Here is a 24,342-nt window from a genome sequence, read left to right as displayed (position 1 = left end):
GATTAAAACATTAATTCTAAAAACAAGAGTTCTTTTTAGTCATTTTAGAGGAAGTTTGATACACGTAACTATAGTGTGTCACAGCGCATGATGTAAACACACTATAGGTACACGTATCAAACTTATTCTAAAACAACTAAAAAGGTTTAAAAAAATCTTTATTTTAAATGCACGTACTAAAACACCAGCTTCAGCTACTGAGTATGCTACTGACTCCTATCCACTGCAATGACTTGGGCTAAGCTAAGACACGATGCTAACAGCTAGAAGACAGCCACTGGACGTACAGACAAGATATTGATCATGTCTCACTAGGAAAATGATAGAGAAAGGGCATAACTCCCAAATCATCAGAGTATTGCTTTAAAATGGACAGGTTGAAGAATGCACGTTCATTCTTTCACTATAAACTTGAACCCAAGGATCTAATTAACTGAATGCACTTTGTTTCTAAGATGATACATTCTAAACTTGTAAGAACAAACTAGCTCCAAAGCCAGAAAAGGCTAATAAGGCCATTTAATGTGCAATGGGCAGTAAAGTACCCTTCTCCATTGTTTTGCTTATGTCCCCTTTAATCTCGGTTGTAATGACAGCACGACACCTGTCGACAAATGTGGCGAGCTTTTCGGATTTCTCGTTCCACTGGCCTACAGCTATGAAAACTTCAGGGGCTGCAAGGCTAAGCTCTGCGATGATTGCTGTTCTGGCGATTGTGTTGCGGTCAACACCAACTTCCTCAAAGGCAGCTTTCATGGACCCTCCCTCGTTGTACTTCTTCAGCACTGCCTTGTACCTTTTAATGATGTCTGTGCAGGTTTTCACTGAAAGAAAAATAAGGATTTTTATTTCATGTCAAACCCTGGTGCAGAATACCAGTCTGCTTCCCTTATAAAATTGCCATCACTAATATAGCAACATGGTTTCATTTAAAATGGCTATAACACCAGTTGTATTATTGCTGAGGATACATTGTGGTGATAGAGGGCCACCTTGTGGTCAGTTTGAGTAGCATAGCTTTAGTCATAAATTAGGGATGTCCCGATCCGATATTCGGATTGGTATCGGCCGCCGATATTCGCATAAAACGTGCATCGGCATCGGATCGTACTGCATGTAAAAATGCAGATCCCAGAACTCTGATCCAGTTTTTCGCAGAGACTGATCCAGGTTTTCCGGCCAGCCCAGGGCTCCGCCATTCAAGCAGTCCATTCCAGTGATCCGCTCCAGCACTTACTATCAATCCACCAGGCCAGCATGCAGACACACAGGGAGGGAAGGGAAGGAAGAGTAGCGATCAATTTAGTTAACTGACTATTTGTTTTCTGCTCTGGTTTTTTGAGAGTGATATTTTTATTTGGTTTACACTCTTACTGTTTAAGTAAAGAGCACTGATGGCACTGTTTTGGGCACAATTAGTGAAATTGGAGCCATGGATGGACTATTGCTGGTTTAAACAGTTGCACAATATTGTTTATGGTTTTTTGTCCCCTCTGTTGGTCCCAGGAAACAGCAGCACCAGGCTGGCACTGACACTACTAAAATAACTGAAAAGGAAAGGTTGCATTGTTTGTTAAATGTCAACAATGTCTTATGGTGTTAATCTATTTTTTTTATTTATTAGGGAGCAAAGCACAAGTGTGTGGAGTCTTGCTGCTATTTTAATTTCAATGTTAGACATTTTAAAGATTTCTTGTGTTGATTTATTTTCTATTTATTAAGGGGCCAAAGCAGCCAAAGCAAACCAGCTATATATATACATTTTTATTTAATGTTAATGTTCAAGTTTAAAGTTTGTTTATTTAACCCTGTTAACAATAATTAAGTAGTTGTTCTTGTTAGAGTAATATCGCTTGATCAAACCTTTTCTAACATGACTGACAACAAAATAAGTGAATATGTATAATATGCACTTGGATCAGATCGGATCGGATCGGTATCGGTATCGGCCAAAACTCAAGGCTGTAATATTGGTATCGGATCGGAAGTGAAAAAACTGGATCAGGTCATCCCTATCATAAATGCGACGCTCAACCCAGATTAGTTTACTAATGTTTCAAATAATAACAACAGCCTGTCTCATAGCAATTAGACTAACGTAATACATAATTCTACAGACTAGTTAAGTGACATTAAGTGTAGAGCCCATTTTGCATAGGGGACGCAAAGTGCAGACCTCCACCGACAAACCCATTCATTGTGTATGTGTTGTATGGCACATGAGTGGACACAGTCTGCACCGAGCTGCAAATTTTTAAACTTGAACACAGCACTCTGTTCTTCCACCGACTAGGACTGACAAGGCAGTTTACACGCAGTGGTGTCCTAATGGTTAGAGAAGTGAGCTTTCGTTAGAAAAGTCGTCAGTTCAATCCCCAGAGCAGTAGAATACATCTAAAGAAATGATTGGGACTAACTCAAGGATGACCTAATTGTCCCTGGAGGAGATGACCCGTTTACTTGACTTTTTTACATTTTGATATTATATTGTGTATGCACAGATTTCCCCAGTGTCTTATCTTTATGCATTTATTTTTACGGTGTGGGCCGAGAGGCCCAGAGCTGTCTATAAGAGGCTTTGTCTGTTTGTCTGTCTATCTGTTACTTGTGCCCAGTCACACCAATCACAGCACATGTGAGTGTCACGTCATCACTCTGATCACACCAATCACGGACCATGCTAATGTCACGTGATCGCTCTCTCTGTATCCACAAGTTTCCTGGACGCAGAAGTAAATGGTGATCATATTCTATAAAAAATAAACTCCTCCCACCCATAAACGGCTCCAGATTTATAGCAGAGCTTGGTGTGGTGGCCTGGTGTGTGTTTATTCCTCTAGAAAGCCTCCAGCTTTCTAACGAAATTACCGTAGCTCACACCATTAGCGAGTGTAGCTACAACATTAGCACAGCTCTGCTCGGTCTGAGCTCCATTCAGAAAACAAGCATTTTAAAAGTTGTTTGCTTGTCGTCATGCTGACAGACTTGACAACGCATTAATTCATACTTTTTACGAATCGATATCATGATGTAAGTTATTTCGGGATTCATTTGATCTGTTTATTCCAAGTAAATCGCTGTAAAATCTACATTTAATTTGGGTTCATACCGTTTTAAGGTCTATAGTTGTCGTACGGGAAGTGCAGTAAATCAACAGGTTTTTGGGGGAGTTTTGTGTGATGGTTAATGCAGTTTATCACAACAAAATTAACAGAAGAGCTGATAATATATCTCGTTTATGTTTACAGACAAGTGTTGGCATTACTGTTGTTAGCAGGAGGACTAGCTGTCATGATTCATTCTGGGGGGGTTCCGGGTGGTAGTTTGAAATTGAGCTACCACGTTGACGCCTTTAGCTTTTTTTCAACGTGTTGGCTGGGTTAGCTTAGCCACATAGCGAACCAGTTTGCTTCACCTTGATGGCTAAGTTAAACTTGGCTAGCAAGTGTTAGCAACTTTGAGGCCAACTTCTGCCAATATAACAACGAAAAAAACTCAGTACGTACTGTCCATATTTTCACAGCCTGCGTTGAAAAATATTACCTGAGGCTTTGGTTTGACGTGACGACTTGGTGACTTTCTATCTCCTGAGAAACTGCAGTCAAGTGCGTCTCCACCTAGTCCTCCCACAATGCCCTGTGTTACGTTCAAGACACGTCGGATATTCTGACTTCTGACAATGGGTTGTTTCAGTTTACTTGTATAATCTCTCAGGTAGGCTTGGTCGATTCTGCACTTAATGGATTAAAGAGGAAACTTTCTAGATTATGATGATCTTGTTAATAAATTTAATATGAAGAGTACTAAACAACAATACTCAGTGGTAATCAAAGCGATTCCACAAGGTATGGTGAACATGGTGAAAGGAATGTTGCTTTATAATAAGAGAATACCCATGATGCCGTCACTTTTTATAGATAATATTAATTTCATAGAAAACAATGTACTAACAAAATCATAAGAGGTGCCCTCACGTCTAATCTCTTCCCTTTACCATTAAAAAGGAAAAATCTGTTAAAAGATTATCCTAAAGAGATTACTGTCAGAATGAGAACCAGATACCTCACTCTACCTTTATCATCAAAAGCTAAAGAAACTCATTTTAAAACCTTATATGATATCCATCCTTGCAATGAGTTCCTGAGACAAAGATTTAACATCGATAGAAACAGCTGTGTTTTTTGTGACTCGGACATTGAGACTTTAGAACACTTGTTCTTTGACTGTAATTATACCAGAGTGTTTTGGACAGCATTTCAAGACTGGATATCTGAAAAGGACACTCAGTCGCCCAATTTGGAATACAAGAACATTAAGTATGGAGTTATATTACAAAACAAAAAACGGGAAATGATGTATAACAGCTTAATTATTATTGCCAAACAGTTCATCCACAGATGCAGATTTATGAAGAGCCACCCACTGTTGCTAGTACGCAAGAATGAGATAATAAACTTTAAAAAAAAACACTGAAATATGTAAAAACCAAACAAGCCTTGACTGTTTATGACAATATGAATGTATTAATTTCTGATTAGACCTCTGACTTTTATTTTAGTTATTTATTTTTATTTTATTTTTTTGATGTATGTACTGTTCAATGCAGATATGTTGTAAATTCTCAGTCTGGAGAACTATATTTTTCTACTGAAATTACTTGATTGTACAAGCCAGATTTTGATTAATAAAGTTGGAAAAAAAAATCTCTCAGATAGACTAATGTTGCCAGCGAGCACAGTATAGCTAAATTAATCAATAAGATAGTTGTTCAATTTCACATATTGCTATATGTGAGTTAAATATATAAACTATACAATCACATAATTACAAATCAAATAGCCTGCATGTTAAAACGTCATAAAAATAGTAGCTCTGAGTAGACACCCGACATGAGGACCTGTAATTCCAAGTTGGACAACCGTTTAATTCAATTTAACAACTCAGATTTTTTTTTTTTTTTTTCCCAGAGTTACGACTTGTCATGAACGCAGCAGTCTCAATGGATGCTGGGAGATTTGGATAAGACGCAGGAGGTTATTGCCGCACAGGGTGACCAGCATTGCCAGCAGCAGTTGCACTTTGACCAAGATGGCCTCCAATTTGAGAAAGGTGTTGTATCAATGATATGAAATGGATTTTAAGTTATACTGTTTAACTTTTGGAGGTTGTAACTTTTGCCTTCATATGTCTGAATATGTGTGCTGCATTCATGTGGTGTTGGAAAAATGAGTTCCCGACCGTTTACTTTGCTGTTTGTTGTCATACAAAACTAAAAACAGCTATTAATGTGTTTAAAAGCACTGAGCAATAGAATACAACACATCTGTGTAGCCTCCATGTTGGCTCCATATTACAAATTAAAAGCTCATGAATACACCAAAGTTGGAAGAAAGGGACAATCCCACAAGCATGTGAATGCAACTTTTTTTCATAAACTCCAATGTAGCCTACTGTGGCGCTAATGTAAAACTGTATTGTAAAACAGTGGATAAATTGTGTTGAGCGTCAAACAACCCCTGCAAAATGACTCATTTCACTACAACATTTTGATCCATTTGAACTGATAACATTTGGAAAGCCCAGATGAGCTGCATGATTTAATTAATTTATCCCCCCATTAGCAGAGGGATACCCAGAAGTTTGACAACAAGTGATAAAAATGTCTGGTATACTGCAACACAGCAGTGTATTGCTGTATACCAGATATATGCAGATATTTAAATGAATTTGTAAGCAGTAGAATATATTCTTGTGGAATATTTTGATCAACTTGCCTGTCTCAAATGTGAGCAAGCTCTAATATCAAACTTCCATCTCTCAAGGTCTGCATTACAGCCATCAGTAAAATCAGACAGGGTAACATGAAGATCGGTGGACAACATTGCTTTGTGATGTTAGATGAAAGCAAATTCTCCCACAAGAGGAAAGTAAGTAGTATGTGCTAGTTATTTCTTTTGTAAATGTGTTGTGTGTTCATTTTGCATAATTGAAGTACAGTATTTGACTATCATTACTGTGCTCCTGGCTAATAGTTTATAAAATTCAGGGTCCCCACGCGACCTGGAAAATCTGGAAAATGATTGACCAATTTTCCAGTCAAGGAAAACATATGGAAAATGAGGAAAAAAAAGTCAAATGTCCTGGAAAAGCCTGAGTTGTCCTGGAAAATTATTTATCATCCCTCTCTCTGCTTTATGAGTGAACGCAAACAGGCTTAAAGTTTTGCGCATACATGTCTGTTCTCAGCTGTCTTTAATTCAGTCCCTCCAGAAAAGTTTTTTTTGTGGTTTATGCAGGCAAAAACCCTTGATTATGCAATATACCCCAGAGTGGTCGCAAAATAAAATAAACTATGACCCTGGAGTGGTCGCAAAAAAAAAAAAAAGATGACCCCAGAGTGGTTGCAAATAAACAAATGACTCCGGAATGGTTGAAAAAAAATAAATAAATAAAATTGTAATTTCAGTTGGTTATACGACACTGTAATCTATGGGTGTGATGGAACTATGATACCTTTTTCATAATTTCTAAGAATGTAAGAGATTATTTTATAGATATGTCATAGTCATAGACTGCACATCTTTTAAATCAGACATCTGGGGGTGGGAGAGGAATAAACATAGAAGCAATCTGGGTAAATGTACAAAAAGTAAGGTAAAACTGTAAAAAAGAACATTTCTCCAAAGCATGGGGGCAGGGGATTTATTGGTGTATGGTACTGCATAATGTAGCATCTGAAAATGTCCTGGAAAAGTCCTGGAAAATAATTTCAATAAAAGAGAGGGAACCCTGAAATTATTTAGTCTTTATCATCATGAAACTGTTATTATTGTGCACAGTCCTCTTTGTTATCTTGTCTTTACTTTGGTTAATATTATAGTAATATAATAGTAATATTTTACAGTGTCATTTAAAAAAGTAACTAACTGGGTTGAAAAGTGGCTTCCAAGAAAGCTTTCTCACTCCATCTGAAAATATTTAATTTTACAGTATAACAGAGGACAGGTTGGACCTGCCTGGTGCCGGACAAAGAAGTGGGTTTTGGGCTTACTTGAAGTGGGGCAAGTATCAAGAAGACCCATACTGAAGAGGCCGCTCTAGAGAAGATCTCCTGCCAACCATAATACGTCATGTCAGAGGAGGCTCACAAATTTGAATTTGAATTTGAATTTGAAAATCTTTATTGTCCCCTAAGGGCAATTTGGTTTGCAACAGAAGTTAAAACACACAATCTTACAATATCACACAAATTGTCTCTGATGAATGGCAAGCTTACAAGTGGGCACTTACAGATCTAGGGTTTGACCATCACACAGTATGTCATAAAAGACATTTTGTTGACCCATACACTGGAGCCCACACTCAGCACTTGGAACGTGCATGGCAGACGTTCAAGGTTGAAGTATGGAGGCACCGTGGAAACCGTACCACAAACCTTTTGAAGGAACATTTAAGAGTGATCAAGTGGGAATATTGGCTGGGCAGAAATCACAGATTTCACATTATCGGCCGGCTGTTGCATGACATTAGGAAATATGCTGTGCATAATTGTTGAAAAGTGAGGTACACACAGGTGCAGGTCTGCAGATACATGCTTCTCTCTGATGAACCAGAATCTGTGTATCATTTTGTTCTTTCCATTTTCAATTGACTATCACAAATCAAAAAATGAAAAAGTGACTGGTTATTTGTTTTTGAATCTGATACCAAAAAAGAAAAAGGGCTTGTTTTTCATGCTTTAGATTTTAGGCTCAGATCAAAAATATGAAATGGAAAAATGGGCCACAGGAGAGAATTTGATTTTAATATTTAATTGGTTGGATTTACATGACCCGGTGTTGTGTCGAACTCTTGTTTCCCCTAGCCCTGCCACCGTGACCGATGCATTGTCAGGATGTGTTCCCCCTGATATAATAGACACATTTAGGGATATAGGTTAAAAAACACATCACAACAGAGTAGCAGAGTTCAACACAACACCGAGTCACGTAAACCCGACCAATTAAATATTAAAATCAAATTCGCTCCTGTGACCCATTTTTCCATTTCATATTTTTGAATATTTTTGATCTGAGCCTAAAATAGAAAGCCCTTTTTTTGGAATCAGATTCAATTCACTTTTTAATTTTTTGATTTGTGATTGTCAATTGAAAATGGAAAGAAGGAATGATACACAGATTAACCAGCTTTACTGTTACTTTGACTTTTGTCCCGCCAGCGCAGCTCTCTCTTTATACAGTCTCTAGCTCGCTTGACCACAACACTTGACTGTGTTTACAAACAGCAACTGGAAAGTCCTACTGACTCCACCTTAAGGATTTCACTTTTATTTAGCAAAACAAGATTCACTTAGTTTTGCATGTAAAATGCACCTTTGATGTAGTTATTTTGAAAAGATTTACGATATCTAAAGATGTTTTATTGCCTGTAGCCCAACATTTAAAATGCACATTTTTTGCAGTAAAACAAATTCCTTTCGAGCTGTCTGTAAGCTGTCGTTGAAGATGTTAACATGATGATGGTAATAAAGTTTTATTGCCAGTAAACATATATGGTGTCACTTTACTTAAAGCTCTTAAAGTCATCCTATAGCATATTATTCATGTTTGTAAAGCATTAGAAAGTGGTATCTTGCTAATAATTTCATACAGTGTTGTCACTTTACTTAAAGCTCTTAAAGTCACCTGTAGCATATTATTCATGTTTATAAGGCATTATTCCGTTTCAGAAATTAAGCATTTATTATATGTCAGAGCAGTTCTTTGAGTCTTTATAACTGGCTAAAGTTATGATGTGCTATGTAACCCAGTACTTCAGATTCTTCTTTCAAACACTGTCGTCACTTTGGCATGGAAGTATAAAGCATTATGAATGCTGAATTTATAATGCATTATGTAACCACTTATAATACTTTATAAACCTTGTTATAAGTTGTCATACATGATTATTAACATTTATAACAATGTTTATAAAGCCTTATAAATGCGTTATAATGTCTTATGAATGTGCTCACAATGCATTATAGACCTGACCTTCATAGAAAGTGTTACCCAAACATCTTTAAACCATCTCAAAAACCATTTTATTTATTCCACTTATATTGTAATCAACTTGCTGAATGACTTAGGACATTTCCAGTCTTCTGTCTGTCAGCTTTGCTAAAGTCTCAGGAGTGCTTTTTGTGGTTGGCATGGCATGGTGGTGGCATGTGGCTGCGAGTCAGTCATCACAATGTGAAAATCAGCTCACTAGTCTGTAAACTTTAATCTGCTGACGTCTTTTGCTAGCTAGCTGTAAGCTAGCCAGGTCAAGGTTTTCAAATCTAAATGTGAGTAAACAATGAGGAAAATAAACTGGATAACATCCGCACTGCATCAGTTTCCAACTTAGGAACTGCAATATCCTTTGATTTACTGAAGCTTTGCTTAATCCTGAACAGTGCCATTCAACCAGGAGGCTCCTTTTATTCAATGCTGATCTGACAGAACAGAGGACTATGGCGTGCTTTACAGTGTATAAGGACTGGTGTGATGGTGAGAATGTGAGGTGTTGTCCTGGTCTTGTGTGGATCACCTCTGTACACTGTTCAGAGGCGGCTGCAGTGTGGCACTGCCTGTGTTTGGGAACATGCAGCCATCTTGCTGAGGATGTGTGGACACTTAAATTATTCCACAAACAGAGACTATGGATTACCAGAACCATCCAAAAAACATGAGCAATTACAAATATTTTCAGAAGAATTTTAGATTAGCTGGCTTGATTAGTGAAAGGTCTTTGTAGTTGCAGATGAGGTGAAAGGTGGTCCTTAGTATTACACAGAGGAAGCTTAGTTAATTCAGTATGGGAACTGTAGAAGGGAGCACATTATAACAAGTGTAATGACTTATTAATTAATGCATTAATTGATGCATGAGCCTGCATGCATGACTATAAAAAAAGACCAGTATACTTTATGTCCTTTATTAATTATTAAAGATTGTTCTGTAATACATGAATAAAACTTGAGTTCCAAAGCAATTGTAAATGGCCAAAATAGATCTGACCAGAGTGTCTAACTGGTCAGCAGTAAGATATAATTTACTTTTCAAGAGATGGACAAAGGACTGCTGTCTCTGCACCTCACCAGAGTTTCAAGCATGGTACCCTGCACTGTCTCATTTCCCTCCTGCGATCCTCAATTTCTCTGCCCGTGTTGCAGATCTTCTACACAGGGCCACTGACTGCCCACACTGAAAAAATAATTAATAATTGCCTTACTCATGGACACTTAGATAGCAATGGTCAATAGAGGGGAGAATGGGAGCTATTTCTTTTGTGTTGCCTGTCTTGTTAACTTTTGCAATATTTCACTTAAGTTACGCCACTAAACAACTAAAATTTGAAACTTTTTGGTTGAATGTCACTAAAGAATCTTACTTACACTTTGTGGCCAATATGAAAATGATGTCGTAACAAACTACATTCCATGTACTCTACAGTATTTATGATCAAATATAAATGGGAAAAAAGACCCGAGTCAGAATATTAAGTTTATTCAACACATCACAAAAAGTATAAAGGGTACTACAAAAAAATGTCTTGAGTTTTTGCAATACCTGAATAAGCAATCTAGCTGGTCTATAAAGTTAGATTACATGTAACATTAAGGCCATTTTTCAAGGGCACTTGTGAATTGCAAATCAAAGAGTTCTTGGTGGTATTTTCCCCAACAAATGTTTTTTTGAGTTTTGCTCTGGCCTGAAGATAATAATATAACATTTCGGGAAAAATATACACACCAACAAACCAAAACTGGAGGCCAATATAGCAAATATCTCCACAGCTACAGTGAACTTCCCAGGAGAGCTGACATATGCTGGGATAAATGTGATCCAGACTGCACAGAATATCAGCATGCTGAAGGTGATAAGTTTGGCTTCATTAAAGCTGTCTGGCAGTTTTCTAGCAAGAAAAGCAAGTATAAAACACAAGAGAGCTAGAAATCCAATATAACCCAACACAGCCCAGAATCCAACAGCTGAACCCAGGGCACACTCCAAGATTATTTTTTCTTTATAGTAATTCATGTTCCTCTTAGGGAATGGAGGGTTGATTGTCAGCCAAAGAATACAAATCACAACTTGAATGAGGGTGAAAGTGAGAACACTGAGCCTCTGCTGTGCAGGCCCAAACCATTTCATAACATTGCTGCCAGGAAGTGTTGCCCTGAAGGCCATTAGAACCACTATGGTCTTCCCCAGAACACAAGAGATACAGAGGACAAAGGTGATGCTAAATGCTGTGTGTCGGAGCCTGCAGGACCATTCAGAGGGTCGGCCAATGAAGGTTAGAGAACACAGGAAACACAGTTTTAATGAAAATAGCAGCAGGAAGCTCAGCTCAGAGTTGTTAGCTTTTACAATAGGAGTCTCTTTATGGGTCAAAAAAATAATTGATGTCAGAAGAGATAAAAATATGCCAACACAGCCAAATCCAGTTAAAACTGCTCCCATGATCTCTTTGTAAGAAAGGTATTCAGTTGGTTTTGGAAGACACTTATCTTTCTTTTCATTAGGCCAAAATTCTGGTGGACAGATCAAACAGTCTGGAGAATCTGTGAAAGTGAAGCCATACAGAAATACGACCATTTCACCAAAATGAAAACAAAACATTTTTTTTATTCTTTCTATCAATCTTTTTTTAAATTTATCCTTCTACAATACTGATTAATGAATTCAGTTTTAAAATCCTCACTCACTTGTCTGATTGCTCATTGTACCCTCAGGGCACTCAAAACAGTCAAAGCAACACACAGGCTTAAACTTGTTTGTAGCCTTACGAGTCCCTGGTGGGCATGGTTCTCTGCAGACAGACCTTAGCACCTAATGAGGCAAAACATGTAAAAACTCAATAATGCAACAATTGTTTTGTATATCATCGGCATGACATGACATTGGAATGTTTGCAAAGGTGAAATTTGTTATTCAAAAAGTCTCTATTGTGTCAAGACTATGTCTCCACCTTGCATACTTCACATAAACAGGGACAAACCCTTGTGGGGCAACTGACATCGTTGGGGTCAGTTACTGTACATGTTAGATACGACGGATGGAGATATAGTCTCTTCATTCAGAGAACCTGGATTACACCTGCAAGTTCCATCCACTTTACTGTACCTCATTACTGTTTCCTCCCCATACTATTTTGGTGTTCTCTTTTAGTTTGAATTTTTTCCCCTCTGGAAAAGAGGTATCATATTGACCGATATTTGCAATCTCAACAGAGCCATCGTCTTTCATCTGCCAGTTAACTAAGTCATACTGGGCAACTGAGTCTCCATTTTCATCAAAGAAAACCTTTGCTCCATTCTGTGTCGTGAAGTTCACATAGTTAATGTGTTCCAGCACCTACAAAGGAAGAAGAATTTGTCAGTTTTAGCAAACATAAAACTTGCAAGCAAAATAGGGACTATATATTTAGTATTCAAATGCTGCCCTAAATGAAAACTAAACATTTTGTTTTTGCATTAGCCACACAACATCATTAAATAATTACAAAGTAGCCTATACTATGCCTGAAAAACCTTACCAGCTTAGGCTGCACTTGATTCTTGTTCACACAGGGCTTTCCCGTGGTGGGATTTGAACCATTTTTACATTGCAATAGTGCATGAAGGGCATAGGCTACCAAGTACACAGCTTTGTACACATTATTCTCAGCCCTGAAATGTGTCACATCTGTGTAGTCACTGGAGATTGTCCTGAGATCCTCTGTGCCAGTGCACATAGTAGTGGTATTTGATGGAGAGAAGCTGCAATCAAAGAACTTCTCCCAGAAAGCTTTGATTATAGCACTCCGTGGTTCATCCGAAGGTTTCAAGCTGAGTAAGAATTCACCAAGACCTGGTATTGATGCCTCAGGAAGGGCAAAGCCCATTGCCCCCTGTAAAATACTCTTTCTCTCAACAGAAGCCAGGTCTGCTTGTGTGATCCAAGACTCACCACCAAGCCACTGTTTTCCAGTTATGTTATAATTCTCAATATTTGAAAGGAACGATTTGGTATAGGACAAGGACATAAACAGCAAGACCACCTTTGACGAGGATTCCCTTAGTTTCTTTACAATAGCTTCCAACTTGGATTTAGATGTCTTAGAGTAAGGTAATGTGTATTCAACGCATATGCCCACTTTCTTTGCTTCTTTAGTGAATTTAGCTGTACCTTTTTCTGAGTACAAACTTGCAGAGTAAATGATCCCCACCCAGCGCCAGTCAAAGTACTCCATAAGCTGCACCAGACCAATTATTTGGAAGCGGTCACTTGGCACAGTTCTGAAGAATGTGGGGTAGAGTCTTTTGTCACTCAAACAAGCACAAGTTGAAAGATGGCTTACCTTCAAAGACAATAAAATGTTGAATACAGTAAATCTATATAACTTATAAAGATAGAAATATAAATCTACAACTATGACAATAAAAATGAGACAGTTTGTAGTTGAAATTTTCCCACCTGTGGAATTGATAGCGGGCTTAGAATGATGTTTATGTCCTCACTCACTCCAGAAGATGAATGGCCTAAGAGAGCCTGGATCTGACCACTGCAGCCCTTTGAATCATCTCCAGTTACAGCTTCTATGGCTGCTCTTATCAGGTTTTCACTCCCACAGCCATTGTACAGCCTATAGCCCAGACTCACTCCAGGAAGGAGTTTAGAATCTCTGTTAATCTCCGCCACAGTGAAAATTACAGTCCGCGCAAACTTCAGTTCTCTGTCATTCCACCTGAAAACACAGTATTAGGTGTTGGGACATTACTAATAAACATGTAATTACAGCTGATCATTTTGCAACACATCAGGTCTGCACATGAAGCATTCAATTAGAACATATTTTAAGCACTTACTTTGTGCAGTATGTGTGCGGAAATGCCTGGTAGCCATTATCTACCAGTTTGCGTGTACTAGTCATAGAGAAAACTCCTCCTATAAAAAGATCACCTTCTTTTGAAAATTCCATAAAGCCCGTCTGCCCGATCACTTTGCATGTTTGGTTTTCTGACCTTGCCCTTACCAGTAGAGTGAATAAGATAATAATGATCCAACCCATCATGAGCCACCTTCCCCTTCACTGAAGCAGCTCTGACCTGGGAACTGACCTTTATAGCTTTTTCCCACCATATGAGAAACATCAGCAGCCAATGTGAGCACATGCTCAATTCTCAAAAGATTATTCTGTTTTTTACGCATCACTGCACTTTTAAGAAACTGACTTAGCTGACTGACGTTTGGAAGAAAAGGCAAGGCCTGATTAATCCTTCTTTTTTTTGTCTGAGAATCAACACAATGATTGGAAAGGTAGTTCTATCAAATATTCAGATCCACTGTTTTGTCATTCTAATCAACATATCTACTTAATTAGCCCACTGAAATGTGTAAATGTTCTTTTGTTGTTGAATTTAATAAACACCCCTTTCTAAATATCATTATGAGTTCAACAAAGATATAATCTATTACAGGCTTAATGTTTTGGCTGTAATTACAGTGTACATGTTGCCTGAAATATATACAGACAGATGACAAATCAAAGAAAAAAGTAACTTAAAGGAGAAACTTTAATGAATGCAGATGCTTCCACACAAGTGCACTGCATGGGACAATTAAGCAGTTGACATGCAATAGTTCTCTGTGGCATGAAAAAGAATTGAAACAGAACGTGTGTCCGATTGTGCCAATTTGATGACCATGATGTGCATGCATTAATGCAATATGAAAGAAAAAACAGCAAAGTAACTGTTCCTTAAGTGTTTGCAGGACATGATCAGACCACGTCAGCAAGAACAGTCTGTTGACAATTACATAGAAAGGGATATGTAGCACATAAAACCCATTATGACAGAGATGAATGCACAATTTGAGTTCAGTGGTGGAAAAACCGCAGGCACTGGTCTTCAGAGATGTGGGAAAAAGTGATATGGTGAGATGAGTCAGCCATCATATTCTTGACAAGCAGCCAAGTGCATATGAGGAGCATAAGAGAACAGTACAGCCCTGAATACTTGAACCCTACAGTGAAGAGATCCAGTGCTGGCTCTTTTATGCTTTGGGGGACATTTATTCTGACACGATTTCCACTTGTCCCCTGAGAGGAACAGTCACTGCAAATCAATATAAAGTTATTCAGAGTGATCACCTTAATTCTACAATGAAACATTTCTATCCCAACCAGAGTGGTCTCAGAATGACAATCAGGGGTGGACTGGCCATCTGGAGGTTCTGGAGAGTCACAGAACAGCCGGTACTCCAGGATGGCCAGCGGCTGCCACGCAGTCATCACTGTTACCCCCCCCACCCCCCTTTTCTCCCTGATAATCTACTGTTGCACGTCCAGTCCGCTAAGTGGCAGCCTTTAAATTGGATGCCAGCCATCCAATAGATATCTATGGCCGCCAATAAAATTGAAGAAGAAGGAAGTGCATACGTCACGCAAATCGAGCAGCCATGTGCAGCAGGTGCAGATGGGAGAGACATTACAGCCTCTTTACATTGTGATTTATCATAACTCATACCATGTCTTGTTGTGTGTTTCAGGCAGTCACCTGCATTGTATTGTTCAGCAGAGAGACATCTGGACTGTGTCGTTTTTTTCTCAGTGAGTATTCTACACTATGCTCTTAACATAACATCTAGTCAACATCGGTACTATTGCTATAATTTGGAAGGTATAGTATCATGTGTTAAGATTTAAGTTTTGACACCCGTGTATGGGGCTGATGAGTTTCCACGCACCGGTTGTTGTGGGCTGGGCCGAGTCAAAGTCCAGGGCTGTTTTTTAGTCCCAGTCCGCCCCTGATGACAATGCTCCCATCCATTCGGCAAGAGGGGTCACTGAAAGATTTAATGAGTAAAACAATTATGTGAATCATACTGTATGCTATGGCCTTGGCAGTCACCACGTCCCGCCACAATTGATAACCTATGGGAGATTTTGGACCAATGTGTGTGACAGTGTTCTCTGTTACCATCATCAAAACACCAAAAGAGGGAGTGTCTTTTGGAAAAATGGTGTTCATTCCTCCAGTAAGAGTTCCAGTAAAATCAATGCCAAGGCATATTAAAGCTGTTCTGGCTGGATGTGGTGGCCCAACACCTTACAGTTAAAAACCAAAGACCAAGCCCAAACTTTTGGTGTCATCATGGACTCAGACCTGAATTCCAATAGCCACGGTGAATTGATTCAAGGATGAAAGAGCTAATTTCTCAGCAGAACTGAATAAAAAATAAATAAAAATAACAATAATAGGAATAAACCTCCGCACACTGATGTGTAGACTTTACTCTAGATCTTTATTTGTGAACAACGCATTTGGCATGCAGCGTCATCAGGTTCACACAGGTGTGGTCCAAGCATACACTGGTGTTCTTAAGTACTGATTGGTCACGTGATCCATGTGGGTAAATGTCTTTTTTACAAATGCAAAAATAACACTTCATGCATGCAATATTTCAGTATACAGACCATCGTACAAATAAATCATGTACAATAAACAAATACATCTTATTAAAGTAATGATTAATATAGATACAATACAGGAAAAAAAACTGAACATATACACATACAAACAAATACAAAGCAATAATGCTGGTGGACATGTCATACATTTCACTAATTGTGCAAAACACCCTACATATTATAAGTACAAAACCATATTATAATCGACAAGGCAAAAATGCAAAAATGCATCTCTACCACAACACAACGTATTTATTTACCATTTATAGAAAGTAGCTCAAATCTTATATATTCTTCAATCATGTTATAATAGACCAAGCAAAGATACAACTCTACCTGGTCCATCACAACACAATACATTAACTATCTATAGAAAAGAAGCTCAAATCTTGTGTATGATAAAATTATGTTGTGTATATTATGTGTATAATAGACCTAGCAAAGATACATCTCTGCCTGGTCCATCACAATACATTTGCTAATTATAGAAAGCAGCTCAAATCTTGTGTATCATTAAATTATGTTGTGTATGTTGTGTATATAATGTGTATAATAGACCTAGCAAAGATACACCTCTGCCTGGTCTATCACAACAAATAACTAACAGACACGTGAGTCTACCATAGCACAAAATCAATTTATAAAAAGCAACTCATAGCTTGTTTGTCGTTCATACCTGAGGGTTCAGTGGTGGACAGTTCATTAATCCAAAATGCCTCTCTTCTCAGAAGCTGTTTGATAATATTTAAGATTAGTTATTTGTTGTGATAGACCAGGCAGAGATGTATCTTTGCTTGGTCTATTATACACGTTATATACACAACATACACAACATAATTTAATGATACACAAGATTTGAGCTGCTTTCTATAAATAATAATTGTATTGTGATGGACTGGGTAAAGATGTATCTACCCAATACATATCTGAACGTCTGATACACTTTGAACCATTCAGGCCTCTCTCACTACATGGAACAAACTCCCAGAACACTGAAAGTCTGTTGCAACTCTAAGTTCTTTAAAATCAAGGCTGAAGACTTTTCTATTTCTCTGCAGCCTTTTGCCAAATCAAATATTTATTCCTTTCTTACACTGCACTGTAACTTGTATTGTTGTGTTTTATACTACTACTTAGTCTTGTTTTTGTTTTATATTCTCTGGCTCTTTTGTGGCATTTTAAAATTGTATTCATATGTCCTTTTATAATGTGTTTCTTTTGCACTTTGTCTTGTTGCTTTGAACGTTTCATGTGAAGCACTTTGAATTGCCTTATTGCCAAAATGTGCTATATAAATACATTTGCCTGGTCTTGCCTCACTAAGAAACTTTGTTTTAGTTTTTCCTTCACCTATATGTATATATTTAATGAAAGCCATCACAACTGATGATGACATATTTCCTGATGACCTGCCTCATCATTACAGTTATGTGTCAATTATAATTGGAATATCAAGACGGTTGGAAGTCAGTTCATTACAATTTCAATTTCAATTTCATAATTTAAATGTGTAGCCCAGTGGCGGGCCGTGCATTTTACACCTAGGTCTTCAGTGATGTCCTTCACACACCTGAATTAATCCACCTCCTCTTAATACCATCATTGTGATGCCCTGGCTCTAGAAACCATAATACAGAAATGCACTAACCCCTGTTGCATCACTGTAACATAGAGAGCGAGATAGAGGGAGCGAGCGAGAGAGCGAGCGAGAGAGAGAGAGAGAGAACCAATGAGCGCTGTTTGGGTAGTGATTGAATATATGTACATTACATTAGCCTATATCTTGCAGCATCAATCATTTATTTTTAAATATATTTGCCATTTTATTTTGTTAATATTGATTTAATACTAACGAAATAAAATGACAAAAATATATTTAAAAAATAATAATAATAAAATGCTTTATACTCACCAAAACGGCTATCCCCCAAAGCACCTGCCCTGCTGGAGTTTATTTGAACACAAAATCCATCCTCCTTTCTTTCCTCAAGAAGACTTAAGTGACTCTGTTGTACAGTTTATCTGTGCATTTCAGTTCCACCAGTAAGTCCTTCTCTATTGACATAGAGGCTAATGCTGAAAGCCGAGTCTGTCCAGTCGTATTTCTGGCATACGTTTTAATTCGCTTTAAGGCCGAGAATGACCGCTCTACAGAAGCAGTGGACACAGGGATAGTCACTGCCACACCGGCCAGTGTGTAGGTTGCTCCATGCTCTCACTCAGATTCTTCTTGTTAAGAAAATCAAGGAGATCTGTGGGACTTTTCCCTTCAAAATCAGTCATGGCATACATTACAGCCAGTTCTCTTTTTAGTTGGGACAGATAAAACAGTGTTCCGTGACTATATGTTAAACTGGAGAAGGCTGTTGTGGGAATTTTCTCCGGTATGTCTGAAAGTGCTGGGGGTCGAGAAGGGAGAGAAACATTAGCTTTTCGTGGTCTTGAAACCTATTCCGTATCTGGCAAAGAATGTTGTCCAGAATATTGCTGTGGAGTTGTTGGTAGTGTGCGCAAAGGTCTCCTTGTGCTGCGCGTGGGCCTCTGCGAGCGCTCGGACCACCGGAGATGCGTGCTGCATCCTCGCAGATCTGACCAGAGAGGCCCCTCTCTTGCTCAGCTGTGTCACAAAACTCCTTCACCCTTGCCAGACAGAACTGTACATCCAATGTTTTTTCTGCAGTATTCCAAAAAGCACATCAGCCTGCTCAAAAATCCCATTAAATGTGTCAAGCAAAAAAAACAAACTCAAAATCATCCAGGCGTGCATTGAATCCATCAGCACCAAGCACAGTGTCCTCGTCATACTCATCATGGTGTTCCAGTATGTGGTCAAACAGCTCCTTTAGTGCAACTCTCTTCTCAAAGGCTGCATTGACCAATCTTGATGCATATTGCCACACCGCATTTGTGCAACGTGAGGAAGACGCCGCTTGCAAATGTCATCTAGTAGTTTGGTGCATTTAGGGGATCTGGAGAAAAATGCAGCGAGACCATTCAGGTTGGCAAAAAAAACCCTTGCATTCTTTAAGCTTTGAGGCTCCTTGAGTCAACACCAAATTTAGTCGATGTGCATAGCAGTGAATGAATAAGGCCATAGGTGCCCTCTCTTTAACTTTGGCCTGCACCCCGTAAAGTCCAGATGACATGACCGCTGCGCCATCATAACATTGTGCCAAAACTTTGTCCAGAGGACATTCACATTCCTCAAAGAAACAGAAAATAAGAGCGGCAATATCATCAGCTCGCTTGCCACTAGTAACATCTTCAAATTTGACAAAACGCTCCTTGACACCTGTGTCCGTCACATAACGCAGGACAAGTGTGAGCTGTGTTACATTACCCACGTCTGTCGTCTCGTCCACCTAACAGCTAAAAAGGATGCTTTTTTAATCTCCATTTTGATCTCTTCTCCCATCACTTCAGCAATAGCATAAATCAAGTCGTTCTGTATTTTGCCTGACGTCCCAGTAAACACTTTGTTAGTGGACAGGTGGTAATGTAAGTCTGGGTTGTTTTCAGCAAGAAAAGAAAGAAGCTCCACATAGTTGCCTCTGTTTGTGGACTCGGCGCTTTCATCAAGTCCCCAAAATGAAAGTTCCTGTTTACCCAAAAACACAACACAATCTATCAGTCTTTTCAAGATTTCTCTGTTTTTCTTCACCTTTTTGTTGTGAAGCTCCGTTTCCTTGCGCACTTGTTGGTTGAGCTGTAGATCCACTCACGTGTCCCCAAATGTTTTCAACAGCACCGTTGCTTGCAAGTGCCCAGCCGTGCTCTGGTGTCTTGTTGCTGCCTTGGTTAAACAACTCAAGTTTGCAAACCCAGTGTGGCTCCAAACACCAAATTGATCGGTTGCGAACAACAGACATTCCCAGCAGTACAATTTGCAATGCCTCTCGGAAGCTGTGAGCCAGGAGGACCATTTGTAGTTTCCCATTTGAAAGTGGCAGACAAACCCTTTACCCGCATGGGACAGGGTAGCTGGTGTGGGAGTTGGCCGACCTCTCCTCACAATATCCAGCTTTTCTTGAAAGGTCCGTCTTGAAAATGCGTTGAAAGTGTATCTGCCACCAAATCAACCTCTTCTCCTCCTTCAGCCATTGCAGAGTTTTAAAACAAAACAACGTTTAGCTTGCTCGCTATTAGCTACCACTAGCCTACGGTCCACCAGGTCAACAGGTCAGGTTCAGTTTGGTTGTTCTGCATAGCCTGCCCTCTCACTAGTGCATATCCAATGGAAGGATGTGAATAGCTAGGGCCTGCTAGAAGGCCCCGGTGAGCCAACTCGAAATCTGATTGGTTATCGCAACTGTCTGTTTTTCATTCACTTACAGTGTACAGGGGCCCTCACTGTTGATTTTGAAGGCCTTGGGGCAGATTTCTTGGACCTGGCAACACATGATAGCTCAAATCTGATTGGATAAATGCTCTAACATAAATATACAACACTGGAACCAATGTAACCAAGAGGAAAGCTATGAAGGAAGATAATAGATGATGGGAAATGATTTAATACATATTTATGAAATAAATAAATAATACATATATTAAAGAAACTGAAATTTATTTTCTGGTGATGTTTAGGCCAGCAGAGAAGGCCTTGCTGGCCTTGATGGCCCCTCTGGTGTAACCAATGTGTTACACCAAATATTAAATCAAGTCAAACACACAGATAGCCTAAGTAACAGCAGCTTTTATCTGGGCCTTTGATTTTATAAATATATGCAGCTGATGTTCCTTTACAATTTGGACTTTCATGTTAAGTGTCATTAGTGGCTACATGTCCCTCTTTTCTTTTCTTTTCTTTTTTCTTTTCGTTTGTCTTCTTTATTAAAACCTCTCGGAAACTCCGCTCAGATGCCTACGTCCGCGCTCCTTCCTCCTCTGTTAAATGGTATCTCCCAGGCACACTATGTCATCAAACCATGTGATGTTTGGTATTGCCGGATTCGGGAAGCTCTTGACTTTTCAAAAATAACATTTTTTTTTTTTAATTTCTTATGGATTTTGCACCAGAGCAGCCTAAACACACAAAGTCCAAAATCGCGATGAGTGGTGACAAGTCATGTCATGCCGTTTTTGAGGGGAAAAGTTAAAGGATGACTCGCGATGTTAAGCGGAGCTGCGAGTGGAGACTTAGATCTTTTATAAAAGGTAAGAGTCTCACTCCTACTATTTTTGGCTGAGATATATATATATACATATATATATATATATATATATATATATATATATATATATACATATATATATATTTACCGCCTAGAAAGTGGGATCATAACTTTCACGTTACATATGGCTTTATTTGGTAATATTTTATGGTGTTTCTGTGTCAAAAACAACATCAGCTATCATAATCACACCTGATTTCAATAAGGTACAATGTTTGAAGCTGGCTGAGTGTTGTTTGATCACTGACAGTACTGTTTTGAAGCGGAGTGAGCGCTCTTGTCATGTAGATCTCCGTGTGGATTTTTTCACGGAAAAAACACTGTAGAATGGTCATACTTTGAGCAATGTGCCCACAGCCACACAGTGTCATTTACCTGCTCAGATGAAGCCACAGACAGTTATTCATCCTGAAAAATATTTTTATTTTATTTTAGGCAAAATCTTCAACTTTTCACTGACTTCAGAGGCCCATTACTCTGTCTCTGTATCACCTAGAGTGTTTTTGACACTTTCACAAGAAACTTCAGGGACTTTTCTTTCTGGAAAGAAATGCATGCAGGTAGTCAGAGCGGTTCAGACGCTACAGTCATTTTAAATTGGGTATGTCATTTTAGGCGTTTTTGCTACAAAATGGGGGTGGAGTGCACAAGGTTTTAAAGGGAGTTGGTTCAATAAAGCAATCACTGAGCATAAACTTTAAATGTTTAACTTTAGTCATTTGAACCTTAAATGTTAAAGCAAGCAAGAGACAATGCATTGTAATAATACCATTGCAAGACACATTAGCAAAACAGTGTAAAATTACAGCCTCTTTGAAATATTGTGCCATTCAGTTCACTTATCCAAAATATCTACTTATTGTTTATGGACATGCATGATGAAACAAAATGAATTAGCACATTAAATCTGAATATTTGCATTATTATTTTGTTATTTTAAAGCCATTAATGTGCACATTTATTCAATTTGTAAATCGGTATGTTAAATTATTGTGATATTAAGGGTTAGGATTGGGTTAGGGTTGGGGTTCCTGTGTCAAATGTGGACCCGTATAGCACTGGCCTACCGACTGGGTTGCCCAAACTCTGAATAAGGATGGAAGACTGAATGTTATGTACTGTGTGGATAGCATGGTGGAGAAGGCAACTGCCTGTCACCTGGGGGAGCTGGGCTCGATCCCCACCAGGAGCAGCTGCTCCTTTATGTTTGAATTGCATAGAAGTTAGGGTCAATTTCATGATATACCAACTGAGCTGACAGGTCTGTGCTCAGTTGGATAGGCCCAGCAACTCTAACCGGGGGGCCAGGGTTCGAGTTCCAGCCTGAGCAGCTCCCAGCACAAGGGCTCAGCAACTACATCACTTTTTTTCCTTTTCTTTTTTCATGAACCCATGGCAATAGAGAGTATCTAACATACGCAAGTGTAAAATGGATCAATAAATAGGTAAATAAATAAATAATAATAAACACTCTGTGTATGGGGTTATAAGAGGAGTAGTTCATGAGGTGTGTATGTGTGAGTATGAGAGAACAGAAAAAAAGGAAAAAGAAAAGAAAAAAACAAAAAACAAACAAAAAAATCCTAAAATAAATAAATTTAGGGAAAATGCAATAATGACAGTAATAAGGCAAGTAAGAGATAACAGAATAATTAAGCAAGTAAGTAAGGGCCCATATGTCTCAGAAACCATTTGGAATATTTTCTTTTGCGGAGGGAGTTGAATAGGGTGCGGGTGGAGTGTTCAAAACCTGATTGTAGGGATGAAATCCGGTGGAATCTAATGATCTGAGACTGTATGATGGCTTTAAAAGGTGTGTTTTGGGTGATAGCTAGATTTATGGAGGAGCGCATGGGTGTCTGTGGCCTTGAAATAAACTTTTGTTAGCATGTGTTTGGATGTGTGATCTGTGGACTGAAAAAAAAAACTGTAGTGTCTAGAAAATGGACCTGGTATGGGTCTATGGTGGATTTGATTTTAATGGATGGATGGTGGTTGTTGAGGATCTGGATGAAATCTTTGAATGCTATCATGTCATGGGGCCAGGTACCTATTATATGGTCTAGGTATCAGAGAAAAAGGGATGGTTTTAGGGGGCACTTGGCCAAGGCTTCTCGTTCCCACTCGCTCATGTATATGTTTGGATAAGAGGGTGCGAATCGTTGACCCATGGCTGTTCCGTGTATCTGTAGGTAGTGGTTGTCATTGAAAGTGAAATAATTATTTTTTTAAACAGAGAGTGAGTAGTTTACGGTTTATTTGTATCTGGATATTTTTTGAAAACTGATTCTATCACTTGAATGCCTAAATCGGCATTTATGTTAGTGTAAAGACTGTCGATGTTGATAGTGAAGAGGTATGTCTGTTTTGGAACAGCCATGGGTCTGATGATGTCAATGAAATTATATGTGTCCTTGATGTAGCTGGGATGTTTGGTGGAGAGGGGGTTGAGAAAATGATCTATGTACTGTGATATGTTGTATGTGGCGCTATTGCAGTCGGAAACTATAGGTCTACTGGGAGGAACTTCGAAGGGAACAGTCCAGGTGGTGGGATCTTTGTGGATTTTCGGTAGAAGGTAAAAATGTCTGGGGCGGGGGTAATTGGGTCCAATTAGATAATCTCTTTGTTTGGCTGAGATGTATTTTTGATGTGGAGGGAGTGTACAATATTTCTAATTTGTGTT

General features: G+C 38.7%; 1 protein-coding gene and 1 long non-coding RNA gene across 2 annotated transcripts; one reads left to right on the top strand and one right to left on the bottom strand.

Moving 5' to 3' along the window:
* Positions 1 to 4,995: 4,995 nt before the first annotated feature.
* LOC125888951 (uncharacterized) lies at positions 4,996 to 7,956 on the top strand. Its single transcript, XR_007449384.1, has 3 exons — positions 4,996 to 5,109; positions 5,823 to 5,927; positions 6,991 to 7,956. It is a non-coding gene; the product is annotated as an uncharacterized LOC125888951 (long non-coding RNA).
* Positions 7,957 to 10,679: 2,723 nt separating this feature from the next.
* LOC125888573 (extracellular calcium-sensing receptor-like) lies at positions 10,680 to 15,306 on the bottom strand. The gene is made up of 7 exons (XM_049575984.1): positions 15,199 to 15,306; positions 15,032 to 15,114; positions 13,488 to 13,758; positions 12,568 to 13,371; positions 12,156 to 12,386; positions 11,738 to 11,861; positions 10,680 to 11,593 (listed from the first exon to the last, which is right to left on the bottom strand). Exons 1-7 carry the CDS (start codon positions 15,304 to 15,306, stop codon positions 10,680 to 10,682), a joined length of 2,535 nt encoding a protein of 844 aa, XP_049431941.1.
* Between the last annotated feature and the right edge of the window lie 9,036 nt (positions 15,307 to 24,342).

This window comes from Epinephelus fuscoguttatus, linkage group LG5, assembly GCF_011397635.1.
Source record: "Epinephelus fuscoguttatus linkage group LG5, E.fuscoguttatus.final_Chr_v1".
Lineage (NCBI taxonomy): Eukaryota > Metazoa > Chordata > Actinopteri > Perciformes > Serranidae > Epinephelus > Epinephelus fuscoguttatus.
Note: the sequence above shows the minus strand (reverse complement) of the source record. Positions and strands in the feature narration are given on the sequence as shown.